Source organism: Struthio camelus, chromosome 20, assembly GCF_040807025.1.
Source record: "Struthio camelus isolate bStrCam1 chromosome 20, bStrCam1.hap1, whole genome shotgun sequence".
Classification (NCBI taxonomy): Eukaryota; Metazoa; Chordata; class Aves; order Struthioniformes; family Struthionidae; genus Struthio; species Struthio camelus.
The window spans coordinates 4,419,174-4,434,400 of NC_090961.1; the positions used below are offsets into that span (position 1 = coordinate 4,419,174).

Consider the following 15,227-nt stretch of genomic DNA (forward strand, 5'->3'; position numbering starts at 1 on the left):
CGGGGACAGAGCCTTAAGGAGTAACTCCAAAAACACCCATAAAGAACAAAAGAGGACTTAGATCGAGTTATATTTTAAAATGCTCATATATTTTCTTTTTTTTTTCCGCCTTTTTTCTTTTTCTTTTTTTCTTTTTCTTTTTTCACAATTCTAATACAATTGTTCATCAAAATACTGGCGTTTCCAGCAGCAATTCTTTTTTTTTCCTTTTTTTCCTTTTTTTAAAGTGAATAATAATATACGGTAGTGATTTCACAGTAAAACAGACCTGCGGGAACGCCGGATATACGTGACAAAAGATACCCCCAGACCAGCCCGCCCCCTCCCCCCCAAAAAAAAAAGATTTTGGAAGTGGGGGAAAAAATAAAAAGTTCATTCAAAAAATTATTTCAAAACAGATTTCATATAAAGCCTTTAAAACACGGTCAAAAGTTTCTCACTCTTCTCCAGATCCCTGTCCCTGTGGCTGAACATTTACAGAGAGAAAGAGAGAGAAAGAGAAAAAGAGAGAGAGCGTTTATAACAATCTCTATAGAAGAAACAAAACAATCCAGAAAAAAAATATCCAAGAATATGTAAGGGATAAAATTACATTTGTACAAAAATAGATTTAACTTTATTGATGCTTTAGATATTTTTTCCTTTTCTTTTTTTTTTTTGTCATTCTAAATTTTAATGTATTTTATTTTTTTAGCTATGCACCCCATAGCCAAGGCATCCATCGCTAAGTATTGGGAATCACTAAAGCTATTTTACTCAAAACCACCTGCTGCTCAAAACACAAAAACAGAACAAAAAGGCATCTTAAAATAGATGCATTTCCTTTGTCTCGAGTTATAAAGATCCAGATTTGGCATATGCCAATTCGGAAAGGGGTTCGGATACAACGTACTCGCTTACATGAAGCAAAAAATGTACGAGGGGAAAGAAAAAAAAAAAACAGGAAAAAAGAATTGACTTAAAACGAAAACACAAAAAGTCTGTAATTGCTACGGTTATAATATACGTATATGTGAGTGAGGATATTTATACAGTGTATATATCTACAGTACATACATGTATACACACGCACATATGCATCAACTTAAACCAGGGCATGCAGGCGCGTGGCCCACGGGGACGGCGGCAGCTGGGTGGAGGGGGAGCGCGGCGGCAGGCTGCAGCCCGGCCCCCCGCCGCCCCGGCCCTAGCGGGGGGCTCGCAGCGGCTCGTGCCCGGGGGGCACGGCAGGAGCGGGGCTGGGGGGGGCGCCACGTCCCAGGCGGCGCGCTGCAGCTCGGCGGGAACAGGCGCAAGCCAGGCAGCGGGGGCCGTGCGGGGCGGCGGCCGGCTGGCGGAAACGCTCGTGTTTGTGCTAGCTTTAGAAAATTAAAGATTGTCCCACCGACAGGAAGAAATTAAAAAAAAAAAAATTAACAAATACATCACCCTAATCGAGCCAGATTTTTGCAAGAAATACTAAGATCTGGTTAAATAAAAGTCCTACCTCTCTAGTGAATAATGTGCCTTTTTTTTTTTCCTTTTACCCATGTATCACCTCTTCAAACAAGCATGTAGTATATTTATAATTATTATGATGAGGAAAACAAAAATTAAAAAGCCAAGAGTGAACAAGAATACAAATGAAAGACTCAAAACTCATGCAAAAGCACGTTGCTGTAAGGCTGCCGCGGCGCGGACGCGCGACCTTCCCGGGCCGACGGGGCCGTTCGCGCTGGGATTTTGCCGGCCAGCGCTTCTTCGCGGGGCGTTCGCGTGCCGTCAGGGCCCCGCGCGAGCCTGAGCGAGAGCCGCGGCGGCTGCCGGGGCAGCGCGGAGCCCCAGCGGGCCGACGGCGCGAGGCCGAGCGACAGCGGCCCCGGAGCTCCCTCGACGCCTGCCTGCACCGCCGCCTCGCCCGCAGTCCAGCCGCGAGCCTCGGGCTCGCACCAAAACCCTCCGCAGCGAGGAGCGCGAATCAAGGCCGGCAAACGCGCCGCTCCCCGCGGGGAAACTGAGGCACGGGAGGGCAGCCGGGGCTGGCGCGCCGCAGCAAAGCCAGCGGCGCCCGGCGCGACAGCCCTTGGCCGGCAGAGCCGTCCCCTTTGCACTGCGCTAGTCGCTGAGGGCACCCCAACGCTGGCGGCGTTTTCTTTTCAGCGGGTGAAACGCCGACGGGGAAGGGATGCCCCGTCCCCGGCGGCGCGGCACAAGGCGGAGGCGCTCGCAGCCCGGCGCGCCGCCGGCTCCATCACCCGGCCCCTTTCAAGCGTTCAATCAGAAAAAAAAGTGGTTCTACCCAACGGAGATAAACAACAGTCAAAGGTTTATTATAGTGCAAGGTCGACGGGCTCTTTCCTAAAGCACCCTCGCGTGCTCGGGCAGGCGAGCTCCAGGCAAACGCCAACCGCCGGCCCGTTCTCCTCAAGCGTTTCCGCCCGCGAGAGCCGGCAAGGGGGCTCCGAGCGGACCCGCCAGCACGAGGGTCCCGCGCCGCCCGCTCGCCGGGCCTTAGCACCTTCCCAGCGAGCCCCCGGCGGCGGCGGCGGGGCCAGCGCTGCGCTGGCAAGGAACAGGCTGCTCGGGTTTCCTGGCACCCTTGATATATTTCGTTTCTCTTGCCTAGTTTTCTTGGCAAATTCTTCCAGGGTGAAGCTGTTTAATAATATTTTCGGCGGCATGCAGGCTGCTGCAGAAACCCAGCCAAAACGCTTTCCCCGCCTCTGTGGATTTGCCACTTCAGGCCGGCCTAAGGGAAAGTTATGACCTGAAATCCTGAGTATTTATTTAGCAGTGAGATGGCCTTGTTAGCTGTAGGGGGACGGAGCGGGGCCGCGAGCTGCCAGGCTGAAAGAGGACAGCCGGGGCGACGACTGCGCCCCATCAGAAGCAGAGGCGGGAGCGGGCGGGCGCCGCTCCATCACCCTCGCAGGCACAAAGCAGCTATTTGACGAGCCAGCTACAACCCACAGGGAGAAGGAGAGTGAGAAATCTGTTTGGGACCTAATAATTTATCATTTTAAAGCACGGGAAAAATAAAAGTGGTGGGGAAGCCCTTGGTCTGAAGCCAACCGCAGGCACCTCGTTCTTGGCTCCGACCATGCGCTCCTCTGCTGCGTTCACGACAGACCATCTCCCCGCTAAGGAGGAAAAAAAAAAAAAAACCTCAGCGAGATCCTTCATTGTTTGCTCTGCTTTTTCTTCTAACTCATTTTTTAAGTCGGCCTTTGGAGACCCCTGATTAAAGTGAAATTGTGAGGTGAAAGGGAAAAACGCTCCCTGGCTAATTTCCTGTGTCTCCCGAGCTCCCCGGGAGAGCCAGCCCCGCGGGCCACGGGGTGTGATGCTGCGATGCGCCAGGAGGATTAAGGCAGAAGGTATCAGTCTGCAAAAGCCAACTGCCTATCCCTCCTCCTCCTCCTCCTCTTCCTCCTCCCTGCCCAGCGCAGCTCCTGCTGCCCAAGTCCATCAGCAAGCGTTCAGGCTGCAAAGGGGGAAAAAAAAAAAATCAGACTGAAAGAGCTGGAAATACTCCCTAAGCGCACGACTCGGCCGACCGTGACGCGGCTTGCCTCCGAGGAGCTGCGGGCGGTCCTGATCGCTGCGACCGTCGCCAGCCGGACTGGCGGGACCACGCGAGAGAAGCGGCCGTAATCGAGAGCGACGTCCGTCGCCTGGGCCGCGGAAGCCCCAGGTCTATCCATCTCCTCCAGGCAGGGGCTGCTGCCCAGCGTCCCTGCCTCCAGCCGGGACCTCGCAGCATCCACGTCTCTGCCTGACGGAGGAGACTCAGGGAAGGGGCGGGGGGGGGGGGTTCCCAGTTCTTGCTTCACCACTAATTAACATACACAATTAACAGCCTGGCCAAGCACTCGCACTAATTGCTGCCTTACGGTGTTTCAAACCGCAATTGCTGAATCAACGAGAGCAGTCCCCCTAAATTGGTTCAAATGCCTGTGCGAGGCCAGGGCTCAGACCCTGCCGGCACCCCGGGCTCCTGCGAAGCTGCAGGTTAGCGAGCGCGCGAAAGGCACGTTTTTGTGGCGTCCGTCCCCCTCCAGCCCCGCTGAACCGGGGCAGAACCAGGCAGCGGCGAAGCGGTGCCGACACCGCGCAGCCGCCCCAGAGCCCCCGGCCTCTGCCGCTCACCCAGCGACCGTCATCTCCGTCGCAAAAGCCCCGGAAGTAAACGCCAGCCGCGCGTGGGTCCCCGCAGGGTCGGCCGCGCTGAGCCTCGCGCGTGCCACGACGTGAAAAGGGTGTAGCGTTGCGGGCGCGCACACGGCGGCGGGGGCGGCGGGGGTGCCAGCGAGCCCCCTGCCAGGTGGCGATTTCGAGTCCCTCGCCGCCGTGAAGCGAGCGCTGCAGCCCTGCACGTTCCAGTTGGCTCGCCTTCGCTTGGCTAGCTCCGCAACCGAGAGAGGAGTCATCTTTGGAAACGGCAGCGGCGCCCAGCCGCCCTTCCAGACGGGAAGCGGGGCCTTTCCGGCCGCTGCCGTCCTGCGCACCGAGGGGCAGGGGGGCTCCGTCGCTCCATGCCACTGTTCGTCTCTCTGTTCAGGTCTTTATTTGGGGGGGGATTAAGATCAATCCCATATCCTCCGCTTTGAACTGAAAGGAGAAGGCTCTGTGCAGCCACGGGTGACTCATTCGCAGGGCACGGTGAGGGCTGCCTCTCCCTCAGAGAAGTAACTACTAAGACTACTAATAATAGTTGGAAACCAAAAATAGATTTTTTTTTTTCTCTTCTCTTTTTCAAAAACTCCATCCTCTGAAAATAGCCAGCTGCAATTCAGCGAGTTAAACCGCTCCCCTTAGCTCGTCCGAACCCCAAAGGGCCACTGCGGCCAGCTCAGACTGTCCCCCGCTCCCAGCTCCGCTTGGCCCTGGGAAACGCAACCCCGACCGCGGGGGACACACGGGGGTACCGCAAAACCTGGCCTGTGGCTCGCTACGAGTAGCGAGGGGGACCAGGGCGCAGGGGAGAGCCGTGGTCGCTTGTGAAAAACACTCCGTTCCCACTTCTCTACATCTACCGTAGGGAAACAGCTACCAGATCTTTAGATGCAGCAATGACAGCAAATGAACAAGGGTCAACATGATGAGGAGGCAAGGACGTCAGGGTGTCACCCCAGGGAGCAGATGGAGAAGATCAGACGGTGTCTCCAGCATCGGGGAGAGGAGGCAGGGAAGGGGGCCGGGGCGGAGGAGGAGAAAAGCAGAGGAAGGAGCCCCAGGAGGCCCCAGCCAGGTGGTAGGGACTGACCCAGCAGCAGTTCTCTAAGTCATTTGATGAGGCGCTTCCAGCATTTCCATCAAAAAAGTGTCGATAGGTGTGTCGCCTATTAACTTGAAGAAGAAGAGGTGCTCCAGGCATTTCAGGCCAATGGACCGGAGCGCAGGGAGACGGAGCAAGAGCTTGGCGAACCTGGGGAGGGCAGGAGATACAGCATGGTTAGAGATCCCACCTGCAGTCCCATTTCTGCCCATGACCTGAAAAGCTTCTGAGACTGCTCCTGCTCAAAACTGATTGGAGTCAGATACAGTTGGGGTGACCTCTTTTGCTACTAAAGTCATGGGGCTAAACCCAGAGAAATGACCCACGGGTATTTGCATCTCAGGCCTTGAAGATCAGGCAGCCATGGTGAAGATGCTACTCATGACAAACAGCTGGGAGCAAAACTGAAAGAGTAAAGTAAGAACTAAAGGCAGTCTCCTCTGGACTGGGGAGCACTGTTGTCTTCATGCGAGTCATGCTACCTGCTTCTCCAGCAGCCACTCAGAAAGTGCCCTGGAACGTTTGTGGGCTCCCTACACCATAATCAAGGAGAAGAGAAACCTACTGAGCTAGGCTGTTCACTTTCAGCAGTGCAAGCAGCTTACACTGGTTTGATTTTGGTCAGGGAAAATTGAAACCAGTCATGAGGATGAGGAGAGATGGAGGAGATGCTGAGTGTGGGTATCTCACAGAGCTGAGTGACAGTTTGCCTGGTAAAGCCTCTTTCACAGGATTGGGCACCTCACAGGCAGCTCTGCACAGATGTCACTCCAGGTTACTTGCTACCACTGTTCTGAGCCCCCGGGGCCTGTTTGCATGGCAGAAATCTGGGCTGAAGGCACTTCTGGGGTGAAGCCAATGAAAGGAGACAGTAGCTTTTGAAGCAAAGGCTTGAAGCTGGCAACAGTGCTAGACCCAGAGCAGATCTCTCCCGGGGAACCACCACGTGGCCCCCTTGTCCGTGCTTGGGCCTGGGGAGCTGCCAACGCTTGCTCCCCTTCTTCCTGCCCGGCACAAAGCATCTGCTGGGGCTCAGCTAACCCCCAGCTAAACAAAAGACCTTTCTCCCAGCCCTGTCTGGCAGAGACGCTTTTCAGGTTGCATCCACGATGCTTTTAAGAGCGCTGACAGGCAACGAGTGCTGCGTGCAGCTTGGGGAGGGGAGAGGCAGGGGGGCTGGAGAGAGCCGACAGCACTGGAAGAGGGAGCTCGCGGAGGACAGAGCAACCAGCATGGCCCCAGGTTGGACTAGCTCACCTCGCCGTTGTTCTAGGCAATTAACGGGGCCCGCTGACTCCAGCCAAAGCCATGCAGACAGAGGAGATGAGCCCAAGGGCTAGCCAGCAGCACTGGAGAAAGACTATTGCATGATGGTCTCCTGGCCAGAGCGAGCCAAGCAGCCAACTGGCTTAGAGGGCTGCTGGATGAAGCACACTGGCGTAGAAGACCACGGAGCAGGGAGAAAGCCACTGGCTTCTCCGCACCAGGCAGTCTGTGCCAGGGCTACAGAGCTCATGGGGGCACAGCCCCAGAGGTGGAGGATGCCCCCATCTCATTGCATCTGCCTGCACGAGCCACGCTGCCAAGAGCCTCCGGTGGGTTTCATGACGTCTCAAAAAGAGACATGCTGGGAGATGTTGCCTCCTTGCATGTGCCCCATGGCTTTCTGTGTGAGTGCTCTCAAAAGGGAAGAAAGGCCCTTTTAACCATTGAGAGCGCCTTTATTTGTTTTTACTCCTGCACAATCAGGGCTTCGACATAAGCAGTGCAATGCAACGGCCGGAACCGAGCCAGCCCAGGGAGAAGGGGACTCTCTAAAAAATACATAGAGAGAGACATGCACAAACATACAGATATTGTATATGCGCGCACACACACTTCTTTCTCTCTCTCTCTCTCCCTTTTTTTTTGCTGAGCTGGCGAGAACAGTGGGACAAGAGCCAGGAAAAACAAATCAGTCCTACCATCCCATTCAGGAAGTTTCACTTTAAACCAAACCAGATGATGGCTCCAGCCCTCAGATACGTTTAACTGTGAGATAACCAGCCCGCAGTGCAATGTGCCAGGGCTGCGGCTGGGAGGGGAGAAAATAGTCCTGATTACCCACGGCTGCTCCATGTCACGTACGCACCGTGCCCTCCCCATCCAAGGAGCAGGGGGTGCCGTGGGGGAGGGAGCACTGCTCATTTTTTACTAGGAATGTTTCCCTTCGTCTCACTGCTGCAGAGAAGTTCATTTTTGGTGACTTTGTGTTTACATCGAGCTTGCAAGCCCTCGATCGTGGACTAGTTAGCTGGGACTTTGCTGAAGTCACGCACCAAAGGACATTTGAAATTTGGCAGCGGCGAAGCTCAGCGTTCGCCGCAGCATGAAGCAGGGAAGGGTGCGCAACGCCTGCGAAGGCTCGACCACGCATTTGCTCAACCACAGGAAGAACTTGTTTCCAGCCCCAGATGGTGATCACATTGTGCCATTAGACCAGGAGGACGGAGAGCGCTCCTGAGAGTTTTCTTTTAGCTATTGTGTAACTCTGGATTCCTAGCCTACGAATTAACCCTCCCGAGCCATTTGGATTTAATCCACTCTTGTCCTGTACCACAACAGAAAGGCAGTAAGGTTAGCAGTGCTCAGTCACGGCTCTCACAGGTACAGCCCTAACTGTGCTGTCCCTAAAGCTTTTCACAAAGAAGGGTGTCAGGATCCTCTTTACAGGAGGGAACCGAGAGGCTCAGGGAGGTTAGCTGCCCAACTCGAGGTCATTCAAAGCCAGTGGGAGATTATCCTACTCAAGAGCCCCTGGTCCAGTCTACTGGATATAAAAACACTCCCTTCTGTATCACTGATCATCGATGTAGCACCCCTGAGGAACAGATTTTGGCCAGTGTCTCAACAACTCTGATTCCTCACGCAAGGCCGCTTCCTGACAGTTTGGCAAATGGAGAGAGGGCACAATTGAAAGTGGTGACTGGAGAGGCCACACACTCTTGGGACTGTCCTGGTGTTGTCCCACTCCTGAGTCCCACTCCAGCCTGCAGGAGCGAACCAGCGAGCAGCCACGTGCATGAGCCACAGAATTCAGCTGCAGACACTGGATGCCAGTTCAAAGCTAAGAGAGCTTCCCACAGGGAGAATATTCCAGGAGAACTCCAGGCTGGATTTCCAAATGCAGCTCTCCTTGTGCCACTTATGGCTGACTGCACATTTTGAGCCCAAAGGGGAGCAGGACTCTTCTGAAACATCAGAACAGCCAAAGTCCAGGATCTGGATTTGCTTAAGGGGGTGCAATTTAATAATACTTTACAGGAAGAAGAGCTAACTTTAGAGTTGGCCTGGGGTCCAAGCAAACTATACAGAGGGAGGAGAGGTAATCATTCCTGCTCTGTGCACTACGGTCATCATTCATTTCCCCTCCTCGCTGCAAAAAAATCAAAAACACCCAACGGTATCTTCATCCTGATTTTCCCCTCCACAACCCAATTACGAACATCCAAGAAGCCCCTTAACAGCGTGTCTGTTTTCGATTGCCAGCACACTGATATCCACAGGGGGAGAAAAAAACCACACAGTGCAATACTGCTTCTGAGGCAGTGATCTGCCCACTGCATTCACTGGTGTAAGAGCACCCTTTTTTTTTTTTTTTTTTTTTAAACCAGCTAGATAAGCAAGGCCAGGAACGCAGGTGAGATGCAAATCCTAGTCGCTTCGGCTGTTTTTCCCAATATTTATGCCTCAGCAGTGATATGTACCAGCAGCAGTTTCCAGTGCTTTGCTTGGCTTCTCAAATGACTGTCAGTAACTTAACTGGCAGTTGCCAACTTCAAGCTGTAACTGGGAAAATGCACCCACTCAGCTTTGGAGCGGTCCAGGAAAGCATTCCTAATTCCCCCTCCCATTCCCAGCTGGATTGGGGGAGGAGGGGAGAGGAGAAGAGAGCATCAATTGAGGCTTTCACTTCCCAGCAATGATGCTCATCTGCCCCTGAAAATTAACTCCGTGTGTGTGTCTTGTTTTTGCTGTGGTTTGTTCTCAGTGGTTTCCAAAAGGGAAATGATACCCCTTCCCCCATGTGCTCATCCCACTGCTGCAGCAGTAGGAGCCAGGAAGCTCCAGGTCTCGTCACTGCCTTTACCGCGTGACCTTTACTGCTGGACTTGCTGCATTGCTCCTCTGTACCATGCTTGCCATTTGCTAGCATAGGAATAAAGACCTCTCTCCCCTTCACCGTGGGATTTTCTAAGGACATCCACAGCAGAAGCAGGTAAAAATGAGCAGTTTTCTCTGCAGAGAGCTACCCACACTCAGAAGGCTTGAGAACAAGGAGAGCGCCCTAAATAAAAGGAACCCAGCACTCACGTACCGCAGTACAGCAGGCTATAACCTGGAAGATGGCCTCCGAGTCCTCCCCTAGGCTGCAGTGCCATTTCTAACAAGTCTTTGCAGGGGCTCGAGGTGCACACTGCTTGGGAGGATGGGGCATACCCAGCAACTCACCTCCCAGGCTGGTCAGGGTATTTGTGTTTGCAGTATGCCTCTAGCGATGCGTACACCTTCTCCCGTAATGCCTCAACTTCAGCCGGGTTGGACAGACCTTTTGAATCTGCAAGGCAAGGAAAAGACCATCAGCCAAAAGGGACGCGAACCTTGAGGCTTTCCAGGAAGGCAAAGGCAAGGGGTACTTCTGGACTCACCTCCTGGTGAGCCACCTCTACCGTGCCAGCCACCAACAGCCCCAAACAGATCAGGACACAGAGCCTTTCTGTGGACATAGGGTCTCAGCCCTAGGTTTTTTGGGGCATTGGCCTAACATCCCAGGGAGCATTCAAGCCCTTTTAGGTTTGCTCTGGGACTACAGTTCTATTTCACCACATGTCACGTCCCACACCCAAACATTTTAGCTCATTCAGTGGTCACAGAGCCGCATCCAAAGGCTTTAGCTCCCTCTCAAGTCACGGGCTTGCTGGCTTTCTCCCTCCAACGTGAAGCATTGTGGCAGGGCTGAAAGAAAAGCCCCCGCTCTGGCAGGTCCCCCACGATTCGGAGAGTATCCACAACCTCAACCCCAGACTGCAGTGCTTCCCACGTCTCCCAGCAGGGCCAGAGTGGGAGGAGACACCGTGGCTGTTTTTAGTAGGGTGAAAGGGACAGGCAAGCAAGCGATATCCCCAAGCCTATCCATGATGGGAACCTCTCCAGATTCCCCTTCTTTTACCATACATGGCTACTCCCAAATTACAGACGATAAATTACTGATGATTACAATAAAAAAAGAACTCAAACGAAAACAAGAAACAGCCACTGAACCCTGCTGAAACACACTGGCCTTGGTGGGAAAGGTCAGAGAAGGAACAGTGTTCGTGTACAACCCATCCTTCCTGCAAGGAGCAGTGGAGGGCACACGGGCGTAGGTGGATGGGGTGGCCATAGATGCAGAGGTTTGTATCCTTGTTTGCCACCTGTTTCTGCTCTGGACTGGCCCACTCTAAGAGACAGAAAATCCCCCAACGGAGGTATATAAGCACCTACATCATTCCAGTACATCTACTGATGTGCCATGGCTCTGCTACCAGAAACACTAGAGACAACCGCCAAGACTGAACCTCCTTCCCTTGCTCAGCAGAGGCCAAAGGAGAGAAGTAATATGAATTGGGGACAAAAAGGTTCTTGTCTGTCATCTTATGTATTTTATGAGCCAGTTTTGTACCCTTCACCCTTTCCAGGCTCTGCAGATGACTTTTCCAGAAACCCAGTTAATACAATCTCTAGGATGTCGAGATGAGGAAACAGAGGACAATAATATCCATGCTCTAACTTCGCCCTAATCTGTAGTTTTGTCTTAAAAGATCTCTGGATTTGTATTTGTCCCTATTCAGAGACAGCTTCCTAAAGCATCAGAACCTTCCTTTCACAGACTCAGCTGAAATGCTAAAAATAGGAAGACCCTGTAAACAGATAAAATTAAAGCCCCTCCACCTCAGCAGAGAACACAGCCCGCAGTAGGAGTCAGTCCCCCAAAAGTAGCAATCACCCTCTGTTCACAAGATCTCAGCTGAATATGGCTGCACCCTGCAGGGAGAACATTTTGGCATATGAAACGCTGCCCTCTACAAAGGGGAGAGCACCCGTTGGAAAGGGAGGCCTGGAGAGTTCAGGGGCAGTTATGGGCACGGAGCTAGATCCATCCCTGACCTGTCAAGAACACACTTGCAAGGTGAAAGGCGCGTGTGTAGCACTTATTCTGCTTTAACTCCTGTCTCTTGGGTCTCACCCTGTTCTCGGGGTTTGGTGCCTAGAGTGATTTGCAATAGAGCTTTACAGGTAATGAAAGAAGGAGCCAAAAGGACACAGCATCAGTCAGGAGAGGACTGCAGAACTGAGAGACAAGGCAATTGCATGTACCAGGATTGAAGAGGACAATAGCTCGCAGGCAGCCTAGCTCTGTCTTATCCATCTGCATGTCTCGCATTTTTGACACGAGTTCTGTCAGTACTCTGCAAAGGACACAAAAATCACAGGTGTCAGTGTTGAAAAGAAATGAAAAACCAGGTGTCAGACCCAGAGTGAGGTCCCCTAGTGCATGTTTAATGAAGTCATGGGATAGTGCTCATTTATACCAGCTCAGAATATGCCCTCATTTTCCTCCTGTATCAAAAATAGTTCATTAGGAACATCAACAGTTCCTGTGAGATACAACAGGAACCATAAGAGCCAGCTTCATACATTCACTGAGACGCTTTGGCTCTACAGAAAGCTGCCTAAAAATAAAAAATAAAAAAAAACAACAGGTATCTAAAAGCAATTTCCTCTGCCGGTAATTTTTATTACTCCCTTTGCTCTTACTGCAGGTGCCGGTCTTGAAATATTTTCCACTCATTGCCCAATTTTTCCTGTCAGATCTTGCAGTGAAGTCATGATCTTGCACTTATGACCTCACAGGAAATAAATGATGTCACCCAGGTCTGAAGAGCAATTTCCTTGCAAAGCAAAAAGCAAAGGTGATTTGGTTTCAACTAAGCCATCTCAGGATGAGTCTTAGGCAAAGAAACCAGCTACAATTTAAGCAGTGTCTGGAGCCACACTGTGGGTCAAACACTTTGCAAGTCACGCTTTAAAACACTTTTTCCAAAGCACAAGATTAAAAGGAGCCCTTGGGATATGCATGTGGAACCTGCTGGGCACTTCTGGGGAAAATATAACCATACCTTGGTCCAATTAAAGATGAAAAGAAATAAACAAGTGGCCTCCTCATAACATTATGAGCCATCTGGACCCCATGAAAGAGGCTTTGAGTTACACTGGGCAGGCCTCTCAGTGACTATTCTGGGCTCTAGGTTTCTGCATGTTTAAGAGGAGGGATTTAATGTTCCTGCCTGCAGCAAAAACCACAATGTTTTCACGCAAGCAGCAGCATGGACACACCTCAGCCTGGGCTCTTCCAATCAAGAGTTTATCTGCCAACGCACCTCCATCTGGACCTCAAGCAGGCTGCAATACGGGGAAACGGACAGCTCATGCCATAGGGTAGACCAGCGGAGAGAGAGATGGAGATGCCTAGGCAAGATGGACTGAGGTGCATTCCCCACTGTCCATCCCCTCCATCTTCCCACCTGTCAAAGATGGCACCAACACCAGCACTGTGAGCGCTGTTCCGATGCACGTGGAGCCCGGTGGCTAAGAGGATTCCGTCTTTCACAGCTATGGAGCGGTGGGAAAAGGAGGCGATTAGGAGCTCATTCCACCCTGGGGAGGAGAAAACAACCAAGGGCGCAGGTTAGAGAGAGCCATGGGGTCATCGGGGGTTCAGGGATCAATAGTGTCACTTCTCTGGCACTAATCTTCTCTAAGAAGAGAGGAAGAAATCACTCAAGACCTGCCTTTGCTCGAGTCACTAGGAAGTTGCTGGATATCAGAAGGTGGGGGGGACCTTCCCTGACACCCAACCCTTTCTTGGATGTCAGGGAAGGGGGGGAAAAAAAAAAGTGAGCAACCAATACACCAAAAACATAATAAGGAAAGTAATTTCCTCTATAACCCTTGCAGGCACTAGTGCAAATAGCTCTCCACCCTGCTCTTCTCTGTATCAGCCTATGGGTGGGTGCGGAGCGTTGCGTTCATGCTCTGACCTTATACTCCATGCCTGGTAGCCATTAAAGAGCTATTAATGCTTTCTATCAGCTAATTAGGCTCATTTTTAAACCACAGTGAGGCACACAAGTTCATTCACCATGATTCAACTGTGAAATGAAAACTCTTGCTGAGATTTGTCTCTTCTGGACATCTACTTTGACTATAAATATTTCAAAGGAATGACTATATTCAGACCCATGGTTGTACTGCACTACTCTACGGAGGTCCTACATGGAGGTCCTACGTCCATGACTGGTTCAGCAAGGCCCTTCCCATGTGGCTGGTAACAATAGCTTTCTAGAGCTGCTTGGAAAGAAGCAATTGTCTTATTTATTACTGGACATGCCACTTCAGGAAATACAAAAACACACATCCTCTGAGCCTGGACGCCAAGGCACTAGTTTGAACTAGTTACAAATTGGGAAGGGAAGAAAGATATGACTTCCCTCCCAGGCTTCCAGTTCCCCGTTGAAATTTAACACTTTTTCAAATTCTAAAATTTCTTACCAGCTGAGTTCAAAAATGCCTGAAACAAACCCAGAACAAGTAAGCCTGAAGGTTGAAATTTCAAAGACTTTCAACCAGCTGTAGGGAGAGGCATCTGTGATAAGAAAGATGAGTCTTACGCAAGCCTGGAGAGTCTCACACTCCTCCTGAGGCCGATACACTCGGTTTGAAAATGTTCTATGTCCAGAACACAGAATTGCTTGGCAGGGTCTAGAAATCAAGATATTTGACTTTTTTTTTTTTTTCTTCCAGGCTGGAAAAGCAAGACAACAATATCTTTCATCTCCTCTCCTGCCACAGAAACATGCCTTTTTTTGCTGACTGGGGCTTGCAGTTCAGGAATAAACACAAGGTTTGTGAGTGCTGTATTTACGCGCTGTAGCAGAGATGGGTTGTACCATTAGAAATGTTGACAAGGAATAAAGTTCACTGTTTCCTAAGTGGCTACAGGATGTTTCCACCCCAATCGAGGGAACATTTATTTGGCTATTTACTGGGTGGGACCTGGCACTTCCAGAGGGATTGCAGCACTATGAAACACAACAACTGAGGAGAGGATATGGGATGGCACGAGCAGTCTGCCTGAGCTGTGCTCCAAGACTGAAGATGCCCTCTTGGAGATGGATCAAGGGTGACCCACACCCTTGTGCACCTGTAGGTGCTTCCTGCTGTCCATGAGGAATGCAGAGCCACAGCAATTCCACATACGGATCTTCCCTGCAGCTTTAAGCAACGATAACAACAAACAACACTGGTTTGCAATGTCCTTCCCTAGCGCCAGCTTTCATAACTCTGCCCTCCCAGCCATGACCTAACACCCATCTGCTGCAGCTCTGCAAAACCTCAGTGCCACTTCTTTGCATCACCCGAGCAAATGCACAGCCAGCCTCAGAGCAAGGCTCGCCAAGAATATGTGAAAGTGTTGTGGCTGTAGGGTGCCACCAACATCTGCACTGTTGTTACTCCTGCTAAGAAGTGTGGGATTAACCCAGCATCTCCTTAGAAGAATTACTGCCATTCAGAGCCGGGATTTTTTGGCTGACAGGAGGACCCTACTTCTACCTGGTGCTTTGGCACAGAACCCCTGCCCCAAGGAGCTGACGAGCTAAAGAGACAAGGCAGAGAGCAGGGGAATATTAAGTACTCCACAGGTAGCAAATCTGAGTTGGACATTAAACAAGTCTGCCCAAAGAGTTTTGCATTTCAGCCCAACAGCTGAAAAAGCAGATCAGCTTGCTAGTCCTTTCATTTCAAGTAAGTGAACTGCAGCCACAGAGGATGCTTTTGCTCACCTTGGGTAAGGAAGGCACCAGACAGCGCAGTGACCACTGCATTAGCC

General features: G+C 51.5%; 1 protein-coding gene across 9 annotated transcripts in view; it reads right to left on the reverse strand.

The window, feature by feature from the left end:
* Window positions 1-642: 642 nt before the first annotated feature.
* RXRA (retinoid X receptor alpha) overlaps window positions 643-15,227 on the reverse strand; it is a 132,140-nt gene continuing 117,555 nt past the window's right edge. For 7 of the 9 annotated variants that reach the window (XM_068914567.1, XM_068914570.1, XM_068914569.1 and 4 more), the window contains 4 exons: window positions 12,862-12,994; window positions 11,654-11,745; window positions 9,749-9,854; window positions 643-5,407 (listed from right to left, as the gene is read on the reverse strand). In XM_068914567.1, the coding sequence (XP_068770668.1) occupies window positions 5,260-5,407; window positions 9,749-9,854; window positions 11,654-11,745; window positions 12,862-12,994 (479 nt within the window). In that variant the 3' untranslated portion in view covers window positions 643-5,259. The remainder of the gene's footprint in view (window positions 5,408-9,748; window positions 9,855-11,653; window positions 11,746-12,861; window positions 12,995-15,227) is intronic. The other 2 variants (XM_068914574.1, XM_068914573.1) reach the window with 1 other exon arrangement.